Source organism: Motacilla alba, chromosome 1A, assembly GCF_015832195.1.
Source record: "Motacilla alba alba isolate MOTALB_02 chromosome 1A, Motacilla_alba_V1.0_pri, whole genome shotgun sequence".
Classification (NCBI taxonomy): Eukaryota; Metazoa; Chordata; class Aves; order Passeriformes; family Motacillidae; genus Motacilla; species Motacilla alba.
The window spans coordinates 11803464-11826824 of record NC_052031.1 but is presented as its reverse complement, the minus strand read 5'-3'; the positions used below and the strand labels follow the sequence as shown (position 1 = coordinate 11826824).

Sequence of the window (23361 nt, the reverse complement as noted above, 5' to 3'; positions counted from 1 at the left end):
TGCTTTCTGTCAGAGCATTCAATACGTGTGAAAAAATTAAATTTGGGAGTAAGGTAAGAAAGAAACAAGGGTTTTGACTAGCCCTGAGGTCATCCTAGCTCTTCTCTGCTTCCTTGGACAAATTATAATTATTCTTTTTCTAGAATAAGCATATTTTTGCCCTTTTCAGCAAATACACTTATGTTTTAATAGTTACTGCTATTTTCAGCCTTGTATATGCCAGAAGCTATAGTTGGTCATGCCAGTATTCATTAAAAAGTCACATGTACAAACTTTATTCTTAACATTTGTTTACACTTCATGTGATAGTCACAACATTTCAAATTAAATACAGGATTTAAAGTATAATTGACACCACCAAATGTTATTTTTACCTACTAATAATCAGAATAACAGATAATGCTCCAAAATGAGGCAGTTCCTTAAAGCAAACATAAATGCCCCTTCTACCTCTGTAGTAGAGTTCTACTAATGAAAATGTTGGTTTTTCCATTTTCTTTTTTCTTTTGAGGAACAAAATGTTGTACCAACTCAGAAACTTGCTGTATTTTTATACTTGTAATTCACAATAATCATAGAATCATAGAATGTGCTGAGTTGGAAGGGATTCATCAAGATCATCAAGTCCAACCCCTGGCCCTGTGGAGGACACTCCAATCACACCATGTGCCCAACAGCATTGTCCAAACCCTCTTAATTCTGTCAGGTCTGGTGCTGTGAGCACTTTCCTGGGGAGCCTGTTCCAGCGCCTAACCAACCCCTGTGGTGAAAAACCTTTTCCTGATATCCAGTCTGAACGTCCCTGACTCAGCTTTAGGCCATTTTTTGAGGCCATTTCCTTGAGTCCTGTCCATGGTCACAAGAGTGAATCAGTGTCTATCCCTCCTCTTCCCCTTATGAGGAAGCTGCAGACTGCAATGGGTTCTTCCCCCAGTGTCCTTTTCCCCAGGCTGAACAAGCCAAGTGACCTCAGCTGCAGCTCATGAGGCTTCCCCTCCAGACCCCTCACCATTCTCCTGGCCCTCCTCTGAAAGCTCTCCAACAGCTTAATGAGAGCATATAGAGCATAAAGAACTTTCATTTCCATTACTTCAACAAGTTTACTAATTAGTAACAGGTATGTATAGCCTACCAACATGGAAAAGTTTCTACACATAACTAATTCTCCTTATAGTCTGCTCATTTATTTTACTACTTCTATATACAGCATGGTCTCCCTCTACTGTTCATTAGCTAGCTTTTAGTCCACTCATTTTCCTTTCCTTTAACTGGAAAAAAGCTTCATGCTCTCCACCTCTGCCCACATAAGGAAGGACAAAATCAGTGATTGTGTTGCTTTCCCAGCAGAAAGCACCAGAAGAGCAGAAAGGCCTTGCTTTTAACAGAAGAAACAAAAGCTTTAATTCCTACCATCAAAGGAAGCAGACCAGTTACCTATCTTAAAACCCAGCAGGCTTCCCTCTAAATCACTAATGCAGGCATTGCCACCAGCCCTCAGGAGCCCTGACAGGCAGAACATTCCTGCTGTTTTAATGAGGAGGAGTGCAATGCTCCACTTCACCATACAAACCCTTTTCCCACCCAGTTAAATACAATACAGCTATTAAAAATAGAAGAAATAAGACTTACTCAATAAAGTAGACTTCCCCCTTTTCTGTATAAGCCATTTCCCAGTTATCAGGCAGTGGGCCCAAGTCATCATTCTCTTCAGGTTTAGTCTGTTTTGTTACATCCATATCCTCCTTTGCTTCTTCAGGCTGACCATATCCTGGTGCAGGACAAGGCTGGGTGGTAGATGCCTCACCCGAGACAGCTGTACTCTTCTCTTCATGTTCACTTGATTCTACAAGAGAAGAAAAATTACAGGTTTTGGATGTTAATGTTAAGTTAATGGCGAAGAATTTACTGGGTGCAAGTCTGTGAACTGCAAGTCTTGAAATAAAAATTCTGTTTTGTTTACACAAAGGTTCCTCTGATGATGCATTTTATTTGGAACACAATAAAAGAAAATAAAGGAATAAAACCAAACTGAAACAAGAGACTAATAAAGAGTTCTGGCTCATTCTGTCCCAGGTGTCCTTCCAGAGTAGCAGTAACCTCTGAGCAGAAGGCAGCGTCATACCCAGCAGCTCTACTGTCTCATGTCTTAACTTTTCAAACTATACTCATTAACACATATATATACACATAAAAAACTACCCCACTGTTTTACTACAGACTAAGATCCTTTTCACTTAAAAATGTATGTACACTAATTGCTTTATCTATCCATATATTAAATAAACCTATGACATCCATCAACTCATAGCAATACTTTAACCATATAGAAAGTGGTTGTGATTTCATTGTTGATATGACCTGTAGGAGGCTTAGCTTCCCAGAGCCAATACCAAATGCTTCAACATATCAATATGGTAGTCTACAGGAAAGTTCAAGAAGATGAGAATTTATTAAATGATCTAACAGTGTACCCAGAGCAAGGAACTATACAGATACCTGTGTGAAACATGTAGGAAGGTGGAAGACAGCTTGGGTGAAATGTTCTAATTAGTGATGATAACAACAGCAAGAAAGAAGAGCAACAAAAAATTAACAAAAACTGGTTACAGAGGTCTAGATTTTAATTAACCCATAGAATCAATAAATGTGCTATTCTGGCAAGCAATGGTAAGAGAAAAATATAGGAGAACTAGTAAAGATTGAATAAGCAATACTAAGAATAAAAGTAAAAATTTCTAATGAAAAAGAAAAACAGTAAGTATAATCAAAGATAATTAAAATTAAGTAATGAATTTACAGTGAGCTGCTACTTGAGACATAATTGTACAAAAGGTGAAAACTAGATTAAATTGTTAAGGATGAGAACAAAAAAATAACGGCAAAACAGAACAGTCAGTCTAGAAAGTGGGATATGGTCAGGACTTTAGGGCTAACAAGAAAACTTTCTGTAAGTATAATAATAATAATAATAATAGTACCAAAAGCAGATCCTTTCTGCTATGTGGGAAGGAAGGAGAGCTAATAGTTTATGACGCATAAAAACCCCAAGGCAATTAGTGCTCTTTTTGCCTCAGCCACTGCTACAAAAAAAAAATCACCTGTGATTAAATGACTAACATAATTAATATCAGCAATAGGGCTAAAGAAGGTGGAGTGGGCAGAGAACAGGTCAGGTGAAACTTAGATGACCCAGCTGTTCTCAACTGGCAGAGCTGGATGAAATGGAACCTAGGGTACAGAGAGTACCACATAAGCAGACTCATGTCATGGCAAGTAACAGCAACACCTTCCAGACTTCATGGGGAAAGGAAACTTGGAAAAGATAAACACAACCCTGGTTTCAGCTAAGTATATATGATTTGGGTTTTTAGATAGTTTTATATTCTTAATTTCTTTGTACCTAAGTTTCGTCTGAAATGATTTGCTCAATTAGGCCATTTTGTCTTTTTGTAAAAAAAAAAAAAAAAAAAAAAAAAAAGAAGGAGGAAGAAGACTCATGAAACTGTAACTGCCCATCTTTCTCTTTTTAATTTTTAGGACGGGAAGTAAGAATCAAGCCACTGACATGTAAACTCTTCAGAGGTCATAAATATTTGTCAAGACTTTTCAGGAAGAAATTGTATCAAACTAATCTTTTTTTCTTTACATGACATAGTAAAAGGTGCTGCTTCTTGGGCATAAATGGTATATACAGCTTTCATGATCTTGAAAAATACTTCTGACACTGACACATCAACCCTTCAGAACAGCATGAAAAAAACCCAGATTCAACCTTGGAAAGGGTAATGATCTACAGCTCTACATCCACATGCAGCTCATGTTGCTATATCTTAACTCACGCTCGAACTATGTGGAATTACAATCATTTTATGCTGTTTGGAAACAGGAATCTGTCTGTAGCATTTTCAAATATGTAAAAGCTTCCTGCAAAGCAGAGATGATGTATGGTCCCCACTTCCCCTGAGAATAGGACAATGCAATAATTGCTGAATAATTTTTGGGTGTTTTGTTCTGATATCTGCAAAGCAAAAGTCCTCATCTACTTCAGGCATTATTAACAGATCTGTGAGTTGTATTCCTGAGGCTGGCTGCAGCCTTGACCACATCTCCACCACAGGAAGGAAGACATGCAGATTAAACTGAATATATGACAAAGGCCACATGGCAGGTATGAGCACAGCAGAACAAATCCATTTGGGGCAGAGATGAATCACACAAAATTACTATTGATCAGCCAATGTGTCTGATAGAGCACAGATGTGGTGACACTGCTGTGTCCTGGGATTTTACCATATCTCTAATATGTGTTCTTCCTCAAGATCTTATTTTCAGCAGGTCAGAAGGGGTCAGATTCATGATTTTCAGTAACTATATTAACAAAATCCCAGCCATAATGATGACAGAAAAAAAAAAGTTTCTATTATTTACAGTCTAATTCTTGAAACTTGCCATCTAAACATGCAAGACGACCTTGTCACTTTATTCCTTTATTTTAATGCCGCAGATTATTCATGCAGAGAAGTTAAAAAACTTAGTGTCTTCATCCAAAAGAACCAACTAATATGAACCAAGTAATATCAGAAAAGAAAAAAATAGCAATTTATTGGGTGGTTTTAGCAGTTCTGAATAAAGATATTTCATATCTTTATACCCTCATTGTATCAAATTGCTAATTTCCTAAATTCTGTACAGGAAAGAGTCCATCCTTTTAAAGTAACTGTTAAATACAAGAGTGGTTTAACTCATGTTTGCCCATATACATGAATGTATTTTCTTGTAGAGATATAACTTTGCAGCCTTGGAGTTTCTCCCTTTCCCATAGAGCTGGAGCCATATTCAGGTCTTGGTGCTTTTGTATGGAGGCATTGATCCCACTGACTCCTGACACAGGAAGAACCAGGAGCTGACCTGGGCAAGGAAAGCAGGAGTCATAGAGAGCACAGGCTATTCTGTGGGTCACAGGATGTGACTTAATTGTGATAAATTCAGCTTAAAGAACCTAGAAAAATCAATGGATACCAACTTCTGTGTGTATTTTAAATGTGTGTGTTTTTGGAAGCTTTGTATGTTATTTTCATGCCTCTGGATGTCTTTGCTGTGTAATAATAAAACAATAAACTCAACGTATTGTCTGGGTCTAGTGCAACTTGCATGGTGATTGATGGCATTGGGGCTCTGGTCTTTTGTTCATTCCTAAGGCCTGGAATGATAATTTTGAAACTTGATGTCATATCTTATGCCTCAATTAATTTGAGCCTGACAGAACTTCATTCTCGGGGTGCAACTTATCATTGCTCAAGTACTGTCAGAGTAATGCACATACATAAGCATGCTTTCAATGTTAAAGTGATTCTTCTGGAGTTTGGATGATAAACTTCATCAGTCAGCAGTGGAAAGCAAATGTGACATGACCAACATAGTGTCAAAAATACTGATGCTCGTTGTAAAGGAGACCGACTCAATCCATTGCAGACATTAGCAGTGACAGCAGTAAAAACTGCTGAATGTCTGACAATTTTCTGCTTACTATTTGATCAAGACTCTTTTTACCTCTTTGGTCAAAGCATTAGTTTTGCAGAAATCATTAATTTCAACACAGTGTCTGTCAGGGAAGCCTTCTCAGGTGCAATATCTCTCACCCAGTAATGTGTTCAATTGCACTAATGTAAGAAACCCAATACTAAGTCTAGACTTGCCCATCCTAACAGTTAACCTATAGATTATGTCTCCCATATGTTTCTTGGCAAATAGTATAGTTCTTAATTTAAATTTAACCATTTAAGCTCTTCTGTATCTGTAGGCTGAATTAATAATTCTAAATTGTAGAGGTGATCCCCTAAAATGTGTATCTAAAACAGTTATGATCTCTTACACTGTGAAATTTCTTTTTTCTTCTTATTTTATATCAACAGAGACAAATAGCTCAAACAAAACAGTAAGACATTTAGGCATATTATTTACTAAAGCTGGATGAGATAAATGCCATCTCCCAAATTATACTATTTTGTCCTGAGAGAACTTGATCCAGGATGAAGGACTGAGAGTATTCTGTCCTAAAAGGGCCAAAAGCCCCATACCAAATCACTGAGAAGGATTCCTGGTGGCTTCTGGGCTGAGGACAGGTGACACAAATCAGCAAGAATAAACATATTGGGCAGACAACTATGGCCACTTTGTCCACATACAGTTGTTTCAGGGAAATCTGATGGACATGAAGCAAGGTATATGGAAGGTATTAATGAAAAATTGCTAAAGCTCAACACTTGCACAGATTATGCCAACAGACACTGAAAAACTGCCTGAAAATTCAGACCAAAAGCACAAAGATCTCTGTAACCACAGATATCACTTAATTGGTCTGATAAGGATGGGTTTCTTTTCTTCAGAATCATCTTAGATGTGTTACTATTTCAACCTTGTGGTCCTATGTGTTAGAGAGGTACTTGAGTTGACAGGCTCAGATATGCAGTTAATAAGCCATTAAATTGCTGAGCATCTATAAAAAATGAGTCAATGTTTCAGATGTCCCAGGAGCCTTATAATTAATAAAAGCTTCCTCCTGGAAGTGAAGTATTTAAAATAGAATGCTCTTTCTAAAAGAATTGGCAATAACAAATGTCCTACCTTTGCTGATTTTTTATAAAAACTAAAATGCTCTCTCCACCAGGAGTTTAAAAAGAAATAAATTAATTAAAATATTCTGGTTTTCTTGATTGTTTAAAGACACAAACTGCAAATGCACTGACATTTTAGAGGTGACTAAGCCTCTGTCGGCTCACAGAGAAAATGACTGCAGTAACAGGGTCTGTGGGAGCCACACTGCCCAACAAAGGCAACACAGCATGTATGTACAGAGCTGCTTTGCTACAATCCCCTAAGTCCTCAATCAGTGTAACTGAACAACAAAACACTGCTTATAAAACCATGAGAGCCAACACAGGCACTGCTTGTTCTGCTGGCCACACCAATAGGATTTACTCTGGCAGGGAGAGGAGGGGGAAGAGGGGGTGGGCAGTCTTACACCCATGCTCGTGTATTTCATTCTGTTACACAGCACATGCCAGCGCCTGCTTCTCGTGCGCTGCCTAGTCATTGTTCCCACAGAATCTGCCTGGCAGAAGCCTATTATAGGTGTAGAATTCAAGGAAAAATTCAGGTAAATATTGCCTCTTGATCCACTTGGAGCTGAAACATATTGTCCTGGAAATTGCTCCTCAGCAATGGTGGCACATTTCGAGTAACTACAAAGAAAGATCTTTCTAACGATTTCTACAATACACATCAGAGACCAAATCCTGCCTTTGCCTCTTTCACTGTGGAAGTATCCTGGCAACAGCAGCAGTACTGATGTTAGGAGCTCCATCCTTTCCTGCTTAGCTGTGTAGGAAAGGCACTAAGCGTCAGAGAAATGCCAATAGATGCAATCCTGTGTGGAAGGGATGAGCAAGGCTTGTGCAGCATGTGGTGGCAGTGGCAAGGCAGCAATACTGCAGCCCTTTGGAGAGCCAAGCGGGAGAACCAGACCCACTCTCACCCCACTGCTCCTGGACACCCCTGGTAGATAGAGTTGGATTCTGCACAGGAATTTTCCCTTATTTGTAATGTTAGGCAACAGCTAAGGAAAAGCATGTGGCAAAATCATCCTAGATGGGAAGATATTAAATTCAGTATACTTTGTAATGAAGCAGGAATTAAAAGGGTATATATAGACTTTGCAATATGAAAATCCTTCTACAGAGCTTAGATGATGAGGTAATCGATTTTTTTTTTGTTTCACAGTAACCTATACATTTAGAGAACTTGCAATATTACATTTTATCTTCTCATCCATGTGATTTTCACTAGACTTCTAGACTTCACTAGACTTCAACAATCTGAGTTTCTAAGTTTACAAAAAAAAATTCACAGCAATATTTCTCAGAGATAGAAAAATCTGAATTCTTTAATTTTCTACATGAACAAAACCAAAATAATTTCTCAAGTTCTGTTTCAGGATAAGAATTATAAAGTTCTGTAAAACATTGTCATGCTGAGAGGTGGACGGGGAAATTGATTGCCTGCTTCAGAATAGGCTGGAGTGCTTCCACTCAAGATACCAGGCAGTACCCAGAACCCCCCTACCCCCCTTTTTTTTTTTTAAGCACTGTGATCCAAGCAGTAAAACAACAATTGTCCTTTAGGACTTAACATCTGAAACCCTTATCAGCTTTATGCAGGCTCTGAAACATTCCTGAAAAGTGTCCTCCAGATGGTATTGCCAGGTAAGTTTTAATGGCACTGCCACACCTTTGTTAATATAGTGACTTTAGTCTTCCATTATATTGCTAAGTCTTCATGATAATTTATAAAATTTCATTTCATCAAGTGCTGAACAATCTTGTGAGTGTCACTATTTGAGAACAAGAAGACCCCAAACACAGAGACTATTTATCTGAACAAATTGCAGTTCTCTAGACTCCCTCTATAGTCAACAGAGAGGAACAGGCACTTGTGAATGTTTTCCCAACATAGAAATCTAAACCAGGTCACAATTCATGCTCAGAAAGAAGGTATTTTTCTCTTTGGTCTATGAAGAGGGTTCAAAGAGACTAGTTCAGAGACAGAAATCTTTACAGTAGCTGAGGTAAGTGAGAGGACTCCCCAAAATAGAGGTTAAGTAATTATTTTAGGCTTCAGAGAAAGCCTAATATTCAGGATTCCTGCCTTTCCCTCTTGCAAGAACATCCTTACCTGAACATGCATATTCTCACTGCAGTAGAAGGTAACTGAGGACTCTGAATAACAGAAACTCACTGCAAAGTAAGAAGGAAGAACAGACCTGGTGTTACTGTCACATCATTGCCATTGACCACAGGTCTTTCTTCCTCTTCTTCCTCTGGTGGTTCAATGCCTGTCTTCTCCATATTGCTCACAGATTTATTCCTTTTACGTTTGCCTTCAGCCCCGGGGGTGGCACCTGGGAGGATCTGGTCTGTCACATTTAACAGCAACGGAGCTGGTTCCGCTGGAGGCTTTGGAGTGCCGTAATAGTTGTCTGGAAAGAAAAGAAAAGGAACAACACATAAGATTGCAGAAATACACAGGCTGCTGCTGCTTCTTTTGTCTTAGATTAATGGACGTGTGAGGTGGGATCTGGCTCATCAGCTAAAATAAAGAATATTTCAAAATGTTTTCTGCAAAATCGAATGTTTACCTTCCATTAAATGGTAATTAATTTTCTTTGTGGTAGCACAAGTGATCCAATCATGCTCACAAACAAGTATCTTATTAACAATTTCTGAAACTATAACAGGTTAAGTTTACATTCCTCTCATCCAGACACCTGACAACCAGACCTGTTCTCTTATTTCAAATCATTAGTTAGGACAAATTAGTTTTGCCACATTTATGCCACAAAACAAGAGTTTCTTAAGGATCAAAATTATTATGCAAATATTGATTGTTTATTATGTTATGTCATTTTCACTCCCACAAATTATCTCACCTGCTTAGAAAGTAAATAATCATCCAATGATTCAGAGATTTGCAGATTTCAGTAACGCTTTCACTATCTTGTTTTTTATATTTGTAAAATGTTTGCTCTTCATGATTTCAAAATTTGTAATAGTTAATGCTAACATATTTTCAAATAAACCCTTTAAAATAAGGTTGAAACCTTATGCTTTAGGGCTTAACATTATCTCCAAGTACTAAGGAATTCTGAGAAGACTTAAGGTGGCTGACAGATTACCCTTTATTTGTGTCTCCTGAAATTTCTGGCAACTTCCTCTGAGTCATCTACTTTCTGTCAGAAGGATTATTAGATTAGATGGACCCCAGTCCCATCTTATCTATCAATATCTGTACTTTGCATTTCTAGCACATCTGATCTCATAATTAGTGTCTTGCTGAAACCACAAATTTTTCATTAAAAATATGTTAAAATAGATCAGTAACACAATTAATGATATTTTAAAAACATGTACTTTCTAGAAAGAAACATAAAAAGTATGACAATATTATGACAATATGACAATATTATTGTAACCACACATAGGCATGACAAAAATAAATGCGTATGTTCTACATGCACAGTAAACCATCACAAAATACATTTTGCAGGCAGAGTAAAAATTATTACTGGCACTTCTATTTCTGTGTGTTTCCAAAGACTTACTATGTTCAGCCACATGACCACCTCATACAGGTAAGTAACTGAACAGCCTTGCAACTACTGAATACTCAATGAAGTTTTCACAGCAGTTTACCAAAACAATATTAATAACAGATGTTTCTGTAATTGTAACACAGTAAAAATGTACTGTGTTAAATGACACTCATAGGCACTCTGGACTTAGGCATGTTTGAATAAAACTTTGACTCACTGCAGATTTTCTTTGGGTTTTGTGAGACGGCAGCAGGTTTAACGAAGAGCCCCAGCAGGGCAATGAGATGTGGCTCTGCAGGGTGGCAGTGGGAGCTCTTTGACTGCTGGGGTTAAAGCAGGGGAGCAGGATTTGGGTCTAAGGGGGAAAAAGGAAATTTACATGCACGTGGCTGTGCCTCCAAAAAATGTCAAGACCAGATCTGTTTGCAGTCAAATTTCTATGCTCTGACGGTACAGATTTTGACAGTACCTGAAAACCTACAGTGCTCAGTTGGAACTTTACTTTTGTATTGCTCTAAGATCATGCTACCTTTTCTGGTGAGATGGTGTATCTGAAATATCACATACTTTGAAAAAGGATTTCTCAATTAAAAAGCTCCCTGGCCTAAGCCATTTTACCAGTTTCAATCAGTGCCTCAGAGGCCTTAAGCTTGACAAAACTTGTCAAATATGCACTGAAATCCACTGATTTCATAAATATCAGAAGATATATCCCAGGGATATTGTGCAAGTGTGACACAAACTGCGAAACTAAAGTGCAGTACCTTGGCCTTTTTTCCTCTGTTCTTAGTTTTGTCATTGTCATACAAAATTGAGTGCAGTAATAATTAACAGTAATGCTAATATCCTGAATAGTAGATGAGCTGTTTTAACTGAAGGACACTCTCATGTTATTTTAAAATATTAGACACTTTTTCACTTTGGGTGACTGTATGCATCAGTGAGAGACAGAGATAAAATTCATACACACAAAAAATCTATGAATATCACATATATAAAAATATAAGAAAAAAATTGCACATATAAGATCAGGGGTCAAAGAGGATTTAACTCATTCAGTTTCAAACTGAAAATACTGTGTAATTTCCAACTTCTGTCCTGCAACAGAAAACTTTATGTGCTTTATGATCCAGTAACCATTGATTTAAAAGTGAGTTTTAAATTATTTATTGCTAGCTACCTATTGATCTGTACCTTTAATTCAAAAATATGCAGAAACAATGCAAATAAAAATAAGAAACTACACACATGCTGATACAATCAGCATGTCATTAAAAAATTAGTTAAACTCCAATGGAAAATATATATAGACTGAGAGGTCCAGCCATTTAAATGAAGGAGCAATGCTCCATTACAGAAAAACTAGAATCAATGTAAACTGTATCTTTTATGAAGAAGAGATTCTCAGTCTCTTGAAATTCCTTACTTAAGATTTGGGAGATTAGAGATGATGGAAGACTCTCACAAAACCTTGGCAAATGTCATATCTAAGCATAATATAGAGACTAAATATTTAAAAACCATAATTTTTGTTGCCATTATATTTTGAAAATCTCTGATGTCTTTTTCATCTTGCCCGAGCAAGGGGAAGGGTTCAATAGGTTACTGTTGAAACACTAATCTTAAGGTACTAAAATTCATTTTCCTGTAGGTAAAAAAGGAACACCAAATAAACAATTTCAACTGTAGGTAATTTTTTAAAAGGAATTATTAAAAGAAAAAATAGAAAAGGGTAAAAAAAAAGAAAGCATACTAGAAGAAAACATAAACCCCATGCTCATTGGCAGTCAGAAATACCAGCAGTTAGGAGTTTTTTTAAAAAATGAATGGAGCACAAAACAGACTACACCTTTATAGCACTATACAAAATCACATAGTATCCTCTCTTTTGTATACTGCCTGCTGTTCTAGTACTTGCCTCTCAAAAATTGCATGGGGGAACTAAAGAAGGGCAATTAAAGCTTGGAACTGCTTAAATTGATTTTGAGTTTTCAGCTTGGAAATGAAACAACTGAAGGGGGATATGGCAGATATGTATAAAAACAGGACAACCCTGGGAAAGTGCCTAGAAAATCAATGAATGGATGCTTAGCTTCCCACTACTTGAGAACAAGAGGATGCCCAATGAAATTAGCAGGTTTAAAACAAGCATAAGAAGTGGGGTTTTTTTACACAGCATAAGAGAATAGTGGCATTCACTGTCAGATGCTGCCAGTATCATAAACGCAGTCAAAAAGCAATTATACAGTCATAGAAGAAAAAAAGGCCATGAAAGCCTTAAATGTAAAGGTACAAATTCTGAATCACGAGTTCCATACAATCAGATTGGTGGAGTGCAGAATGTAACTCGGCATGCCTTCCCTCTTGTATTTTATGCCTTAACATTTTACTGGTCTCTTCCAATCTCGGTGATTCTGTGATCCACCAAGGGGCAGTAGTAGAGACATTTTCCCTCCATTTGACTAAGTGCAGCTGCTCTATTACTCAGGTTCCTCCTTGTACTCAAAAAAATGTCTGTATACTTACCTGCCGCCCCTGCACAGTCAAGAGGTCAGTTTAAGCCTAAGTGAAGTTCTTTGTGCTGGGCCTGAATCAAAGCCTCTGTGCAGACAGGCAGTGCACAAAAAGCACCTCTGCAGAATCCATCTGGCTGCTGCTCCTGATTGCTGCAGTGCTTCCAGCTGCTTCTGAGTGCAGCTGAACACTGAAGATGGTCTGGCCTAACCTATTTGACTTGGCTGCCAAAGTGGCTTGGAAGCCATGGCACAGTGACAATTACCAAGTGTCCCTCGCCACCCCTGAGCTGCATGAACCCTGATCAGCACCCTGACTCTACAAGGAAGAGCCAGACAGATTAATGGGTAGGCTTGCACTGATGACAGAAACCAGATCAGGAAGTCAGAAAGTCACAAGAAGCAGAAAAATGAGGAAATAAGGAGGAGGAAACAGCTTATTTTTTTTCCTTAACTTTAGTTCACCTATGTCAGGATGTAGTAAGACTTTTATTTTATAGATAAAATGTTTGATGGCGAAGCAATATCCCAACTTGCTTCCTGAGAAAAGGTAAGCCTTTGAGGAAGAAAAAAAGACAGAGCACTTGGGTGGTAGCAAAGAAGCAGAAAAATCCTCATGCTTAAATGATAACAAGATTCAGGTATACTGAAAGTGCCTATACTGATGTCCTCCACACCCTGTGATCCCAGCTACTGGGCACAGTTATAAATCTGTCTCCATGTCGTGCTCTACTTAGTGCTCCATTGCAGAGACTGACATACATGCATTTTCCTCTGCCTGGCCTTCCCAGTCCCTCTCTCTTTCTGTGAGGAAAGATCCAAAATGCAGCATAGAGTGGACATCTCCTCTTGCCATCCTTCTGGACAGAGAAGGGAGAGGAAGGGCTGTGTGCCAGGTCTGCACTCCAGGCCGTGGAGGAGGAGGAGGAGGGGCTCCTTTAGCTCCTGGGCCAGGCCAGTTTGAGCATCAGGTTGTGGAGAAAGGGGACCATTGTTCAGAGCACCCTTTGCTCCTGAAGCTCCTCTGATCTCACATAAGAAATTAAAAACTCTAGTTTAAAAATATATTATGAAGGGTTAAAATAGTGATGAGGAATTAGGAAATTATAGTAAAAATGAACCACCAGACAGAAAACAAGAGGTGTGCCAGAGCCAGAAGCTTTTAGGATGAATACTTCCAGCTATGGTGTGACTCACATTCTGAGCCCAGAGCAGAGACACATTCCTTTTCACACTTATTTTTAGAGTGAGATGAAACAATACCCAGCTACAGATACACACCTGCCTCTGCTTATTCAGCACCCTCATTTAGATTGATCTGTCTTTTTTGTTTATACAGCTTTGAATTGCTGGAGTATCAGTCAAAATTGTGTGAGTCAGCCACAACTCTAGGCAATGAAAGACAAACCTTATTTTTCAGTTACGAGAACAACTGCAAATGTTATGACGAATGTTAAACCTCTACATATTTGCTTTTGTGATCACTGACTACTGATAATAAACTAAGGGGAAGTACTCTGAAGTCTAATTGCTGCCCAGATTTGAGTTACATTTGATATTTTAACAGTTCACAAATACATATGGAAATGTAATAGATTCCAATGGTATAGAGAGTTTTAGGTAGGGAGAAATTAGCTTAATTTTCAATAAAAAAATAATGTGAACAAATATGAATATTTTATACTTTGATTAAAAGAAGATGGCTGAATTTATTTATGACTAGAAGCCAACTGTATACAACAAGAAGCATCTGTTCATGATTTATGTCTGTTTATAATCAGTATCCAGATGAAGACTGGTGACAACTGGTGTCCCTCAAGGGTCTGTATTGGGAAAAATAGTGTTTAATATCTTCATCAGTGACACCACCAGTGGGACTGTGGGTACTCTCAGCATGTTTGCAGATGACACCAAGCTGAGTGGTTTGGTTGGTGCACCTGAAGAACAGGAAGCCATCCAAAGGGAGCTGGACAAGCTCCAGAAGTGGGCTCATGGGAATCTCATGAAGTTTAACAAGACCAACTGCAAGGTGCTGCACCTGGGGTGGGACAACCCCAATGTCAGCACAGGTGGGGGATGAGCAGACATAGAACAGCCCTGCCAAGAAGGACTTGGAGGTGCTGGTGGGAGAAAATCTGGATATATATCTGGATATATACCTGGCAATGAACACTCACAGCCCAGAAAACCAACTGTATCCTGGGCTGCATCCAAAGCAGCATGGCCAGCAGGGTGAGGGAGGGATTCTGCCCCTCTGCTCTGGTGTCCTGAGACCAGACCTGCAGTGCTGCATCCACCTCTGGGATTCTTGGCACAAGAAAGACATGGAGCAAGTCCAGAGGAGAGACACAAAAACGATGCAGTACTCCTGTGAGGACAGGCTTAGAGTTGAGTTTATTCAGCCTGGAGAAGAGAGGATTCCAGAAGACCTTATGTGGACAGTCAGTCCCTAAAGGAGGCTTAAAAGGATGACTTTTTAGAAAAAACCTGTTGCAATAGGACAAGGGATAATGGTTTTAAAGAAAAAGAGGGTAGATTCAGACTTGATAATAAGGAAGACATTTTCTTATTGTAGGGATGTAGAAACAATGGAAGTTTTCCAGAGAGGTAATAGATGTCCCACACCTGGAAACATTTAAGGTCAACTTGGACAAGGCTGTGAGGAACATGATCTAGTTGAAGATGTCCCTGCTCATTGAAGGGGCTTGGACTAAGGTAGGTGGACCATCCTTTCCAACTCAAACTTTTCCATGATTCTATGAAAATCAATGATCTTTTCCTAACAAGATATTTATTTTTTTTAACTTAACCTGCTTTGGAGTCTGCAAATGAGCTATTACGGTCTATACTCACTCTACTTGGCTCTAAGTGTTTAACTGATGGAGTGTTTAACTGGAATTAAGCAGAGCAAACATCTTCCAGGAAGTGCCTAAAAAATATCTCCTTCTATAATGAAATGACCCCCAGCCTGCAAGTCCTGGGACATCAAGCTGATGTCTGCTGCTGTCTACACCCTGTGCATTCTTGGCATGTAAATTTAAGTGTAGCTTTCTGTTAACCTCCAGAAGACAGCAAGAAAACAAGCTCATGGTTTTGGTATTGTTTAGGGCAGGCCCAACACACTGGCAGTATAACCAGCAGGGTAAGACCATATGAGGTAGATAGTCTTTCAAATATTTTGTGACGTTTTTCTGGACAACATATCCCAGGAATAGGTGTTGCAGACATGTTCCTTGAAGAAGATTTGGATTTGGTATTAAATCATGGAATTGTTAAGACTGGAAAGGACCTCTAAGATCATCAATATAACTGTTAACACAGCACTGCCATGTTCACCTCTCACCATCTCTCTAAGTGCCACAATTACAAGTTTATTGAAAATTTTCAGGGATGGTGATTCAAACACTTTCCTGAGCGTCATTTGTGTGCAATGGATGTCAAAAACAGGAAGGAATTCTTAAATGCATGTTCTGTGGACTTCCATGAGCCAAGCATGTGGTATCACTATGCTTTCACTTCACTGTGCACACACATCACTTTGCCAGAGGTACGTCCAATCAATTGCCATCTGCTTGTGACATCACTTTATTCTAACATTTCTGATCATCTGCACATGTAATTTAGGGCATTTTTTGTATGTCTGTTTTGCTCTGCAGTAAAACCACACAAGTATAGAATATTCTAAAACTGAAAAATCCACTTTTCTGTATTCTTACGACCATCTTATAAAATTCCTAAAGAGGAAAAGAGTACATAGACTTTGCTAAAATATAATTAGTGATGTATTTTAACAAAAACCAAGACAATTACCACCTCCTTAAGGAAGTCTAGCAAACTTCTTTTCACCCACTCACCCTGAGTAATTTATTTTGACGGGTGACTATACTATAATTAGGGCCTTTTTTTAATCACTGCTGTAAGGTTGGGTGAGTAGATTTTGTTCTTGGGTTCATACATTTTCATGACGGTTTTGCAAAGCTGCTTGATGGATTGAAGTTGCAGAACTCTTACCGTGACTCCAAAGAAAGTGGAATTAAAAAATGAAGCCTTCTGAAACATTTAGATTTTAGATTTACATTGGTATTATTTTTACTCATGGATTTGTGTCATTAAAATGGCAAAGAAATGGGAAAAGTTGTAGTTCAGATATCCCAGAATTTAGAGAAAAAAAATTACTAAATATAGATTCACACTTATGTTTTTAAAAGCAGATATTAACTTCTATTGTATTCTCTGAAATATGCACAAGAAAAGTTATATTTTTACTATGATCTTTGTGGCTACTTTTAGGTTTTTTTAGACAGAAGACTGAAGGTCCCGCAAATGTCTTTGCTCTTCTTTTACTAACTAAGCCTTTGAATCCAGATTTCTTAGTTCTCTGAACCTTGCTGTTAAATTAAAGTCTGAATTAAAAATAAAGATTAAAATTTATTTACTTTGGGAGTGCTGTCTGAATGAGTTACACATGATACACAGAACTAATTCCGTACTTGCTGGATATCGACATCCCCAGGGCTCCTTGTTACAAAGTCTGTTTTTTCTCCCCTTTCTATTTCCTAACTGCACTGGGCTTCAGCTATAAATCAAGTTACTTGAAAGAAATACTTTCAGGACATCCCAGGATTCTGCTAGAACAGAGGGGTCAGAGTTATTGCCTACGCATTCCCAAGCAACATTTCAGCATCTTCTGGCAAGGGCTATCCAGCTGTTTCCCAGGGGCAGGGGGACATTTGATGCCTTGTGTTGCTGTGCCTCTTCCCCAGGCTGAATTCTCATTTGGGTTGGTCTCTGCAGCTTCTGGTGACAGACATTAGGCAAATATGTTAACTTCTGTGTCAAGTAATGACATTTTAATAACTGGCTTCAGGATTGTCTATTCATCTACATTAAAATTAAGTCACTAATTATAGCTGTGGATTTTTGCCCAAGAGTGTTCTGGCCCCCAATGAATGCAAGAGCAGAGGAAGTTTCTAAATTCACAAATACAGCGACGGAGACAAGATGGAACGTCAAACCTTCCAACATGACAAAACTGCTGCTCTCTTACTGTTGGACACCAACTGCCCCCAATAAGAGCATCTCTTTTCAATCCATACAGACTTTATGGATTGAAAATGGACAGACTTTATGGATTGACTTTATGGACAGACTTTATAGATAAGGATATAAAAGTTTGGTTTTTATTTCTTATTGGCATTTTTCAAAATAAAGATCAGTAGCAAATTAATTTTAGTAACAGTAAGGTGGTGATAGAGTACACCAGATATGCATAGGGCATGGTCTGATTTTGAAAATTTTGAAGACCCCCAAATTAAGGCATATATAAGCTAGTTCTCATTTTTAAAAATGTATTTTCCTCAAAGGTATCACTTCACACTTCAGTGTATTTAAGAGAGTTCAAACTTCTAAGTTTTCTTCATCACTGTTTCCATAGTTCCATTTTACACAGCTGCTTTTCCTTTTAATTATTCTTTTTTTTTGTCCCACCCTTTTAAGTACTAGGGTGGCTTTATCCTATAAATACTCTGCATTTCTTAGATTTTGCTAATTAATCTTTTAGCCAATTGCCCATCTACAGATTCTGGCACATATGCAAGACTAATCCCTAAAGCTCTGTGTAAGAGTACAAGAAGCAAGTAGACAACAATTTCACCTTTACAAAATCAGGTACAGCCCAGACTCTTTTCATCATTCCTTTAATTTCTTCCAAGACCAAACCATGTCAACAGATACAATCCTCTTGAGCACTAAATCTCTCACAGTTGGGAAATAACAGTTCTCCTGTCAGATGTGGGAATCCCATGGGTTGAAGGTGTAAATACCTTTCGGATAAAGTAACTATAAACCATCCTGTGTTAAGTTCAGGTGGAGGTGGCTACACAGAGGGAACTGTCTTGCTTTAAGATTCCTCTAAGATTAAGGTCATGACCTTATTTCTCCCAAATATTTTTCAAGTTTGTATTTCTTTCTGTGCAGCAGAACACATCAGTTTTAGATAACGGCCTAGAAGAGAGAGGACTGCTTATCAGATGCAGGAGAGTGCTCCACACACAGCACATCATCACACATCTCCCAGCCACCAGCAAATATGAAATGACCTTCAACTGTCATAATCTGATCTTCTGCTGAGCACAGTGCACCAGAAGTGAAAAATCTAGCCAGACCTGACAGACCTCTTGAGAAGGCTGCTCCTACATACTTAAGAAAAATCATGGACAAAGAGAAAGGATTGAATAATTAATACAAAATGGAATTTGGACTTCAAAAGTAGGAATCACAAAGGTATGAATGCAGGCTATTGGAACAAGACTATGCAACAATACAGCTTGATAAATACATTATTAACTGTTTCATAGTGTTCTGCATACTTTAAAGCAATTCTGACCTCATCTTCTAAAAAGCAGCAGTATAATCTGAAACCTCTGCTTTTCCAGAAGAAACATGGTTCAATTTCTAAACAGTGTGTTCTTTGCTGCAGCTAAGCACAGATACCAAGATATTTCTTCCCATCACACTTATCATTTTTACTGTGAGCAGGCTGTTGCTGTCTGGATGGGACCCGTGAGTAATCACCTGCCCCTAAATGTGTATGATCCCTAAGTGATATAGAGAGTGGGTTTTTAGCTAATTTCACTTTTCCTGCTTAGAAGTTCACTATCTAAAATAATGACCTCTCTTTCCCCACCTACCCTGGTAGTGATTTTAGATGAGATAAATTGACCTCTGGAAGTGTACTTGGGTTTTGGTTGTTATTTTAAAAGAAGACCCAGACACCTTTAAGCTTACTAATGTTAGAGGACATGATTCAGACCCTTAATGATCAAGGTCCCAACACACTAAATCATGCTATTACTTTCTTCCTTCATTACAGATTTAGGCTAAGCATACTTAAAAAAAAAAAAAAAAGATTTTCTGCTTCCCTTTGTATATTTTATATATTATGGCTAAGATTTTTGTAGAAGTAAAAATCCTTTGCCATATTAGAGAACAGCTTGCAGCAGAGTCCCTCCCTTTTGACAGTAGTGCCTACATGGTTTTACACCCTTACAAATTATCTGGAAAGATGAGAAAAGTCTAAGAATATTTCTAGACAAAATTTCATCTAATTCAGTCTGGGCCACAGAAATGTATGTTTCTGAAGGTTCAGAAGGCTTAAAAAAGAGAAGACATATAAGTCCAGGGGAAGTTATTATGTCAGATGAAATTTATTACTGATTAATGCAAATCAGAGAGCCATTTTGTTGCAAATTACTATTCTTTCTAGACTGATACTGGCATTGCTGCAGACATCTCACTGTATAGTAGCAGCTTCCTTCTGCTAAATAACAAGCAAAGTTAGAATCATTCACTGAACTAAAGGAATCAAATGTCATGCAGTGCTCATCATGTGGTTAAGAACTTTATTGCATGCAGCATTGGCCCAGACTTTTTTAAGGAAAAAAGAAGTTTCAGAAAGAAAAGATGTTCTAACAAAAGTAAGTAAAATTATAAGCTTCCTATAATAAAAATAAAATGCATTTCAGTTGTACAAATTAACTATATTTCTGTAGAAGGTGGTATGAAGGAAAGGATATGCCAAGTTTTTCAGAAAACGTTTTGGTTAAAAATGGGAATGAATTTCAGGAACATAGAGTCACTATACCAGAATTTTCTGAGAGATTACCCATATGTTAAATCAATCCACACTTACTACAGATCTATCTGAAAATGCCATGTGTAGGGCTAGGTGAAGTTTATTCAAAAATGATACTGCAGAGGTCTTACAGTCATGAGAATTGTGTGATGTGTCTTTTGCCTGACATAAGGACCTGGATTAATGCCCCCACCCCTGGTTTGATCACTACTGTATCTCCTTTTTCTTTTATTTTCTTTTTTTTTTTAATAGCAATTTAAGCTTATTTTAAAAGCTGTGTTTATAGACACCTTACACATTTTCAGAGTGGCATTTTCTCTGTGTTATAGCTGGAAATCTGTCTCCAACTGCCTTGACAACCTTGTGAAGATACTCTAGACTGTTAATTTCATCTGACAGTTTCTTCAAACCTGAGGAAGAAAAGAGATCCCTGTAGTCAATCAGTTTTTGTATTCATTTATTCAAGCTGCTACCAGAGAAAGTTACCTTGCCAATTGGAGAGGTATGTAGGGAATCCTTTCCTTTTGTGCCCAAAAAGGCATCTGCAGATTGTCCTGCAGATAGTCATCTTGCACAACATGAATAAATTAGATGTTCCCTACTGGCCTTTCCTTAAGGAGTTGTCAGAATAAATAAAAATACTTCTCAGAGACTCACAGTGATTCCAGGTACAAAAAATAAACAAACTTCCAAAAAAACCACCAAACCCCAGAGAAAAAAAATGACATAAATTCGGTTTTCATCAACAGATTGTTTTTTGCCATATTAGTGTGAATCATCAGGTGTTTTTTAAGGTAATTGAAATTATAAAACCAAAATACTAAGCCATAGTTAACACCTAATGGAGGCTTTGTGTTCCCTGTTTTCCTTAAAGCCAGTGGGATATCTCTTTCTAAAGTGGTATTTTTTACCTCACTACTCTGGATCCCACCTCGCTCCTGAGATGACTGAGATATAGAGCTTTACCTTTGTCGTGTGAGTTTTAATCCATAACTCTACTGCCAATGAGGTCTTGTGCTACAAGAAGACATTTTAGCTCCTCCAGAGCTCAGTTACTACATAAAGATCTATGATGAGGCAATCCACAAGCCCAAGAACTTGCCCTAAAACTACACAACCTACCAGAGTTAAAACACAACTTTAAGCCAGGGAGAAAAAGAAGATTTAAAAACTCATTATTTTTGAATCATTCAGAAAAGTTCTGATTAGACACAAACTAAGAGATATTGAGGAATGAAGTAATTGATATTGCCTGGGGTGAGTTTATCACATATTAGTAGGAAAAAAAAAAACAACACAACAAAACCAACAAAACAACCAGGGAAAGAAAGAGGTCTTAAGTTTGTAATAAAAAAGCTTGATCATGCTTGATGAGTCTTTCTCCTAAGCTGTATAATGAGGCATTCTGGCATGCTCTTCATCAGGCCCCACAAATTGCAAACTACACAATGTCATTCTCCCAAAAGAAGGAATGGAGGGTCACCTTCATTCAGGAGCTAAGCCACCACTGGGAAGGCAAGGTGAGACATTAAATAAACTCTGACCTTCCACTGATTCTTTTTTTGGACATGAGGCAAGCAAGAAAGGGGCCAGAGGTTGTAAAGAAAGTGTCACAAGCACCATCACATAAGCACCAAATGTCCAGCAAGCCTGCACATTTTGCCATTTGGCCAACTCATATCACTCAATCTCTGAGTGTGGTTAGGACTGCCAGGGAATTGGGGAAAAAATAGGTGCTTTCCACTCATTTATTGACTCTCACAGAATTTAGGCACCAACTGACACTTTGGTGCCAAGGTCATGGAGGTCTCTGCATGCCCAGTACTGCAGAAATGCAGCAGCTGCCAGGGCTGACTAAATTAAGTGCTATTGGAGTTGATGGTGGCAACGTTGCCCTTAATTTACAGTGGAAAGATACAATAGAAATGTTGTTTAAAACAGTGAGATTTGTAGATCCATCAGACCAACAGCAAAAAGAGCAGTTGTAAAAAGATGAAGAGTTTTCATTTTGTCTCTCAAAGATGATGTCTAATAACAGCCTGAAGGCCATTAGACAAATAATTAAAACAGAAATAAAGTAAATGAGTTGCTATTCACCAGGCTGATTGTGGGGAAAAAGAAAAAAAAAAAAAAAAAGAGGTAGCTGAAAAATCTGTGCTCTTTTCATTCTCTGTCAAGGACAGCCAAATGTTTTTGATGTGTGGTCTGCACAGTCATTACAGATTGAAGCCAACATGCACAACTGTCCAAGTGTTTCTTATCTCTCTCTTTCTCATTGACACACTGTGTTGCCCCAGGCTACCTTTTGTTGGCTGTCCTTGTTTTGCCTGCCTGCCTGCTTCATTTGTGATCCTAAAATCCTGTTCTGGGGTAAAAGACTTCACTACTATGTCATGGATACCTCTTGACTCTGCCCTGTGAACCAGGAGAAGCAACAAAGAAAATTAAATGCATGTGTCTTGTTTAGATTTTTTTTTGTTTAAACTGCACCTAATAAAAATTCTCTGGTAGTACCAAGCACTGGTCTGGTCCCATGAAAAAGCTAAAGGACTAGTGCTCTATGGAAAAAAAAAAAAAAAAAAAAAAAGAGTTTGGTATATGTAAATTATTTAGGTAAACTATGCATCCATGACTGATAGGAATCTTCCTATCTGTAAAATTCTGATACAACTATGCAAATCCCTCCTGCGAAATAAACATGTCATGATCTCAAATTCTAAGTTTATAAAATGTCCCAGTGTTTTAATTATAGCTAAATCTTCAGAGAAGACCTGTGTTTTCCACAACCTTCATTCCACCATGAAGCTACCCTCTCAAAGATATCAAGGATGTGATTCTCCTTTTGCATGACCATAAATCAAATATTTCCACTGAAGCTAATGGACTTACTGTGATATGAATGAAATGCAAAGTTCAAGCATTTAAAAAGTTCAATTCTGTGAAACAAAGGGATTTTTGTTCGGTGATCTTTGAGTGATTACTTATGACAAAATTCCCTATATTTACTCTTGTAAATAGCAAGTAATTTCTCTTTAATTTTCATTCTGGACAGAAAATGGTTGGGAAGA

At 38.0% G+C, this 23361-nt stretch overlaps 1 protein-coding gene across 13 annotated transcripts in view; it reads right to left on the bottom strand.

The window, feature by feature from the left end:
- MAGI2 (membrane associated guanylate kinase, WW and PDZ domain containing 2) overlaps positions 1–23361 on the bottom strand; it is a 695213-nt gene that overhangs the window by 228907 nt on the left and 442945 nt on the right. For all 13 annotated transcript variants that reach the window (XM_038153728.1, XM_038153732.1, XM_038153729.1 and 10 more), the window contains 2 exons: positions 8819–9034; positions 1630–1843 (listed from right to left, as the gene is read on the bottom strand). In XM_038153728.1, the coding sequence (XP_038009656.1) occupies positions 1630–1843; positions 8819–9034 (430 nt within the window). The remainder of the gene's footprint in view (positions 1–1629; positions 1844–8818; positions 9035–23361) is intronic.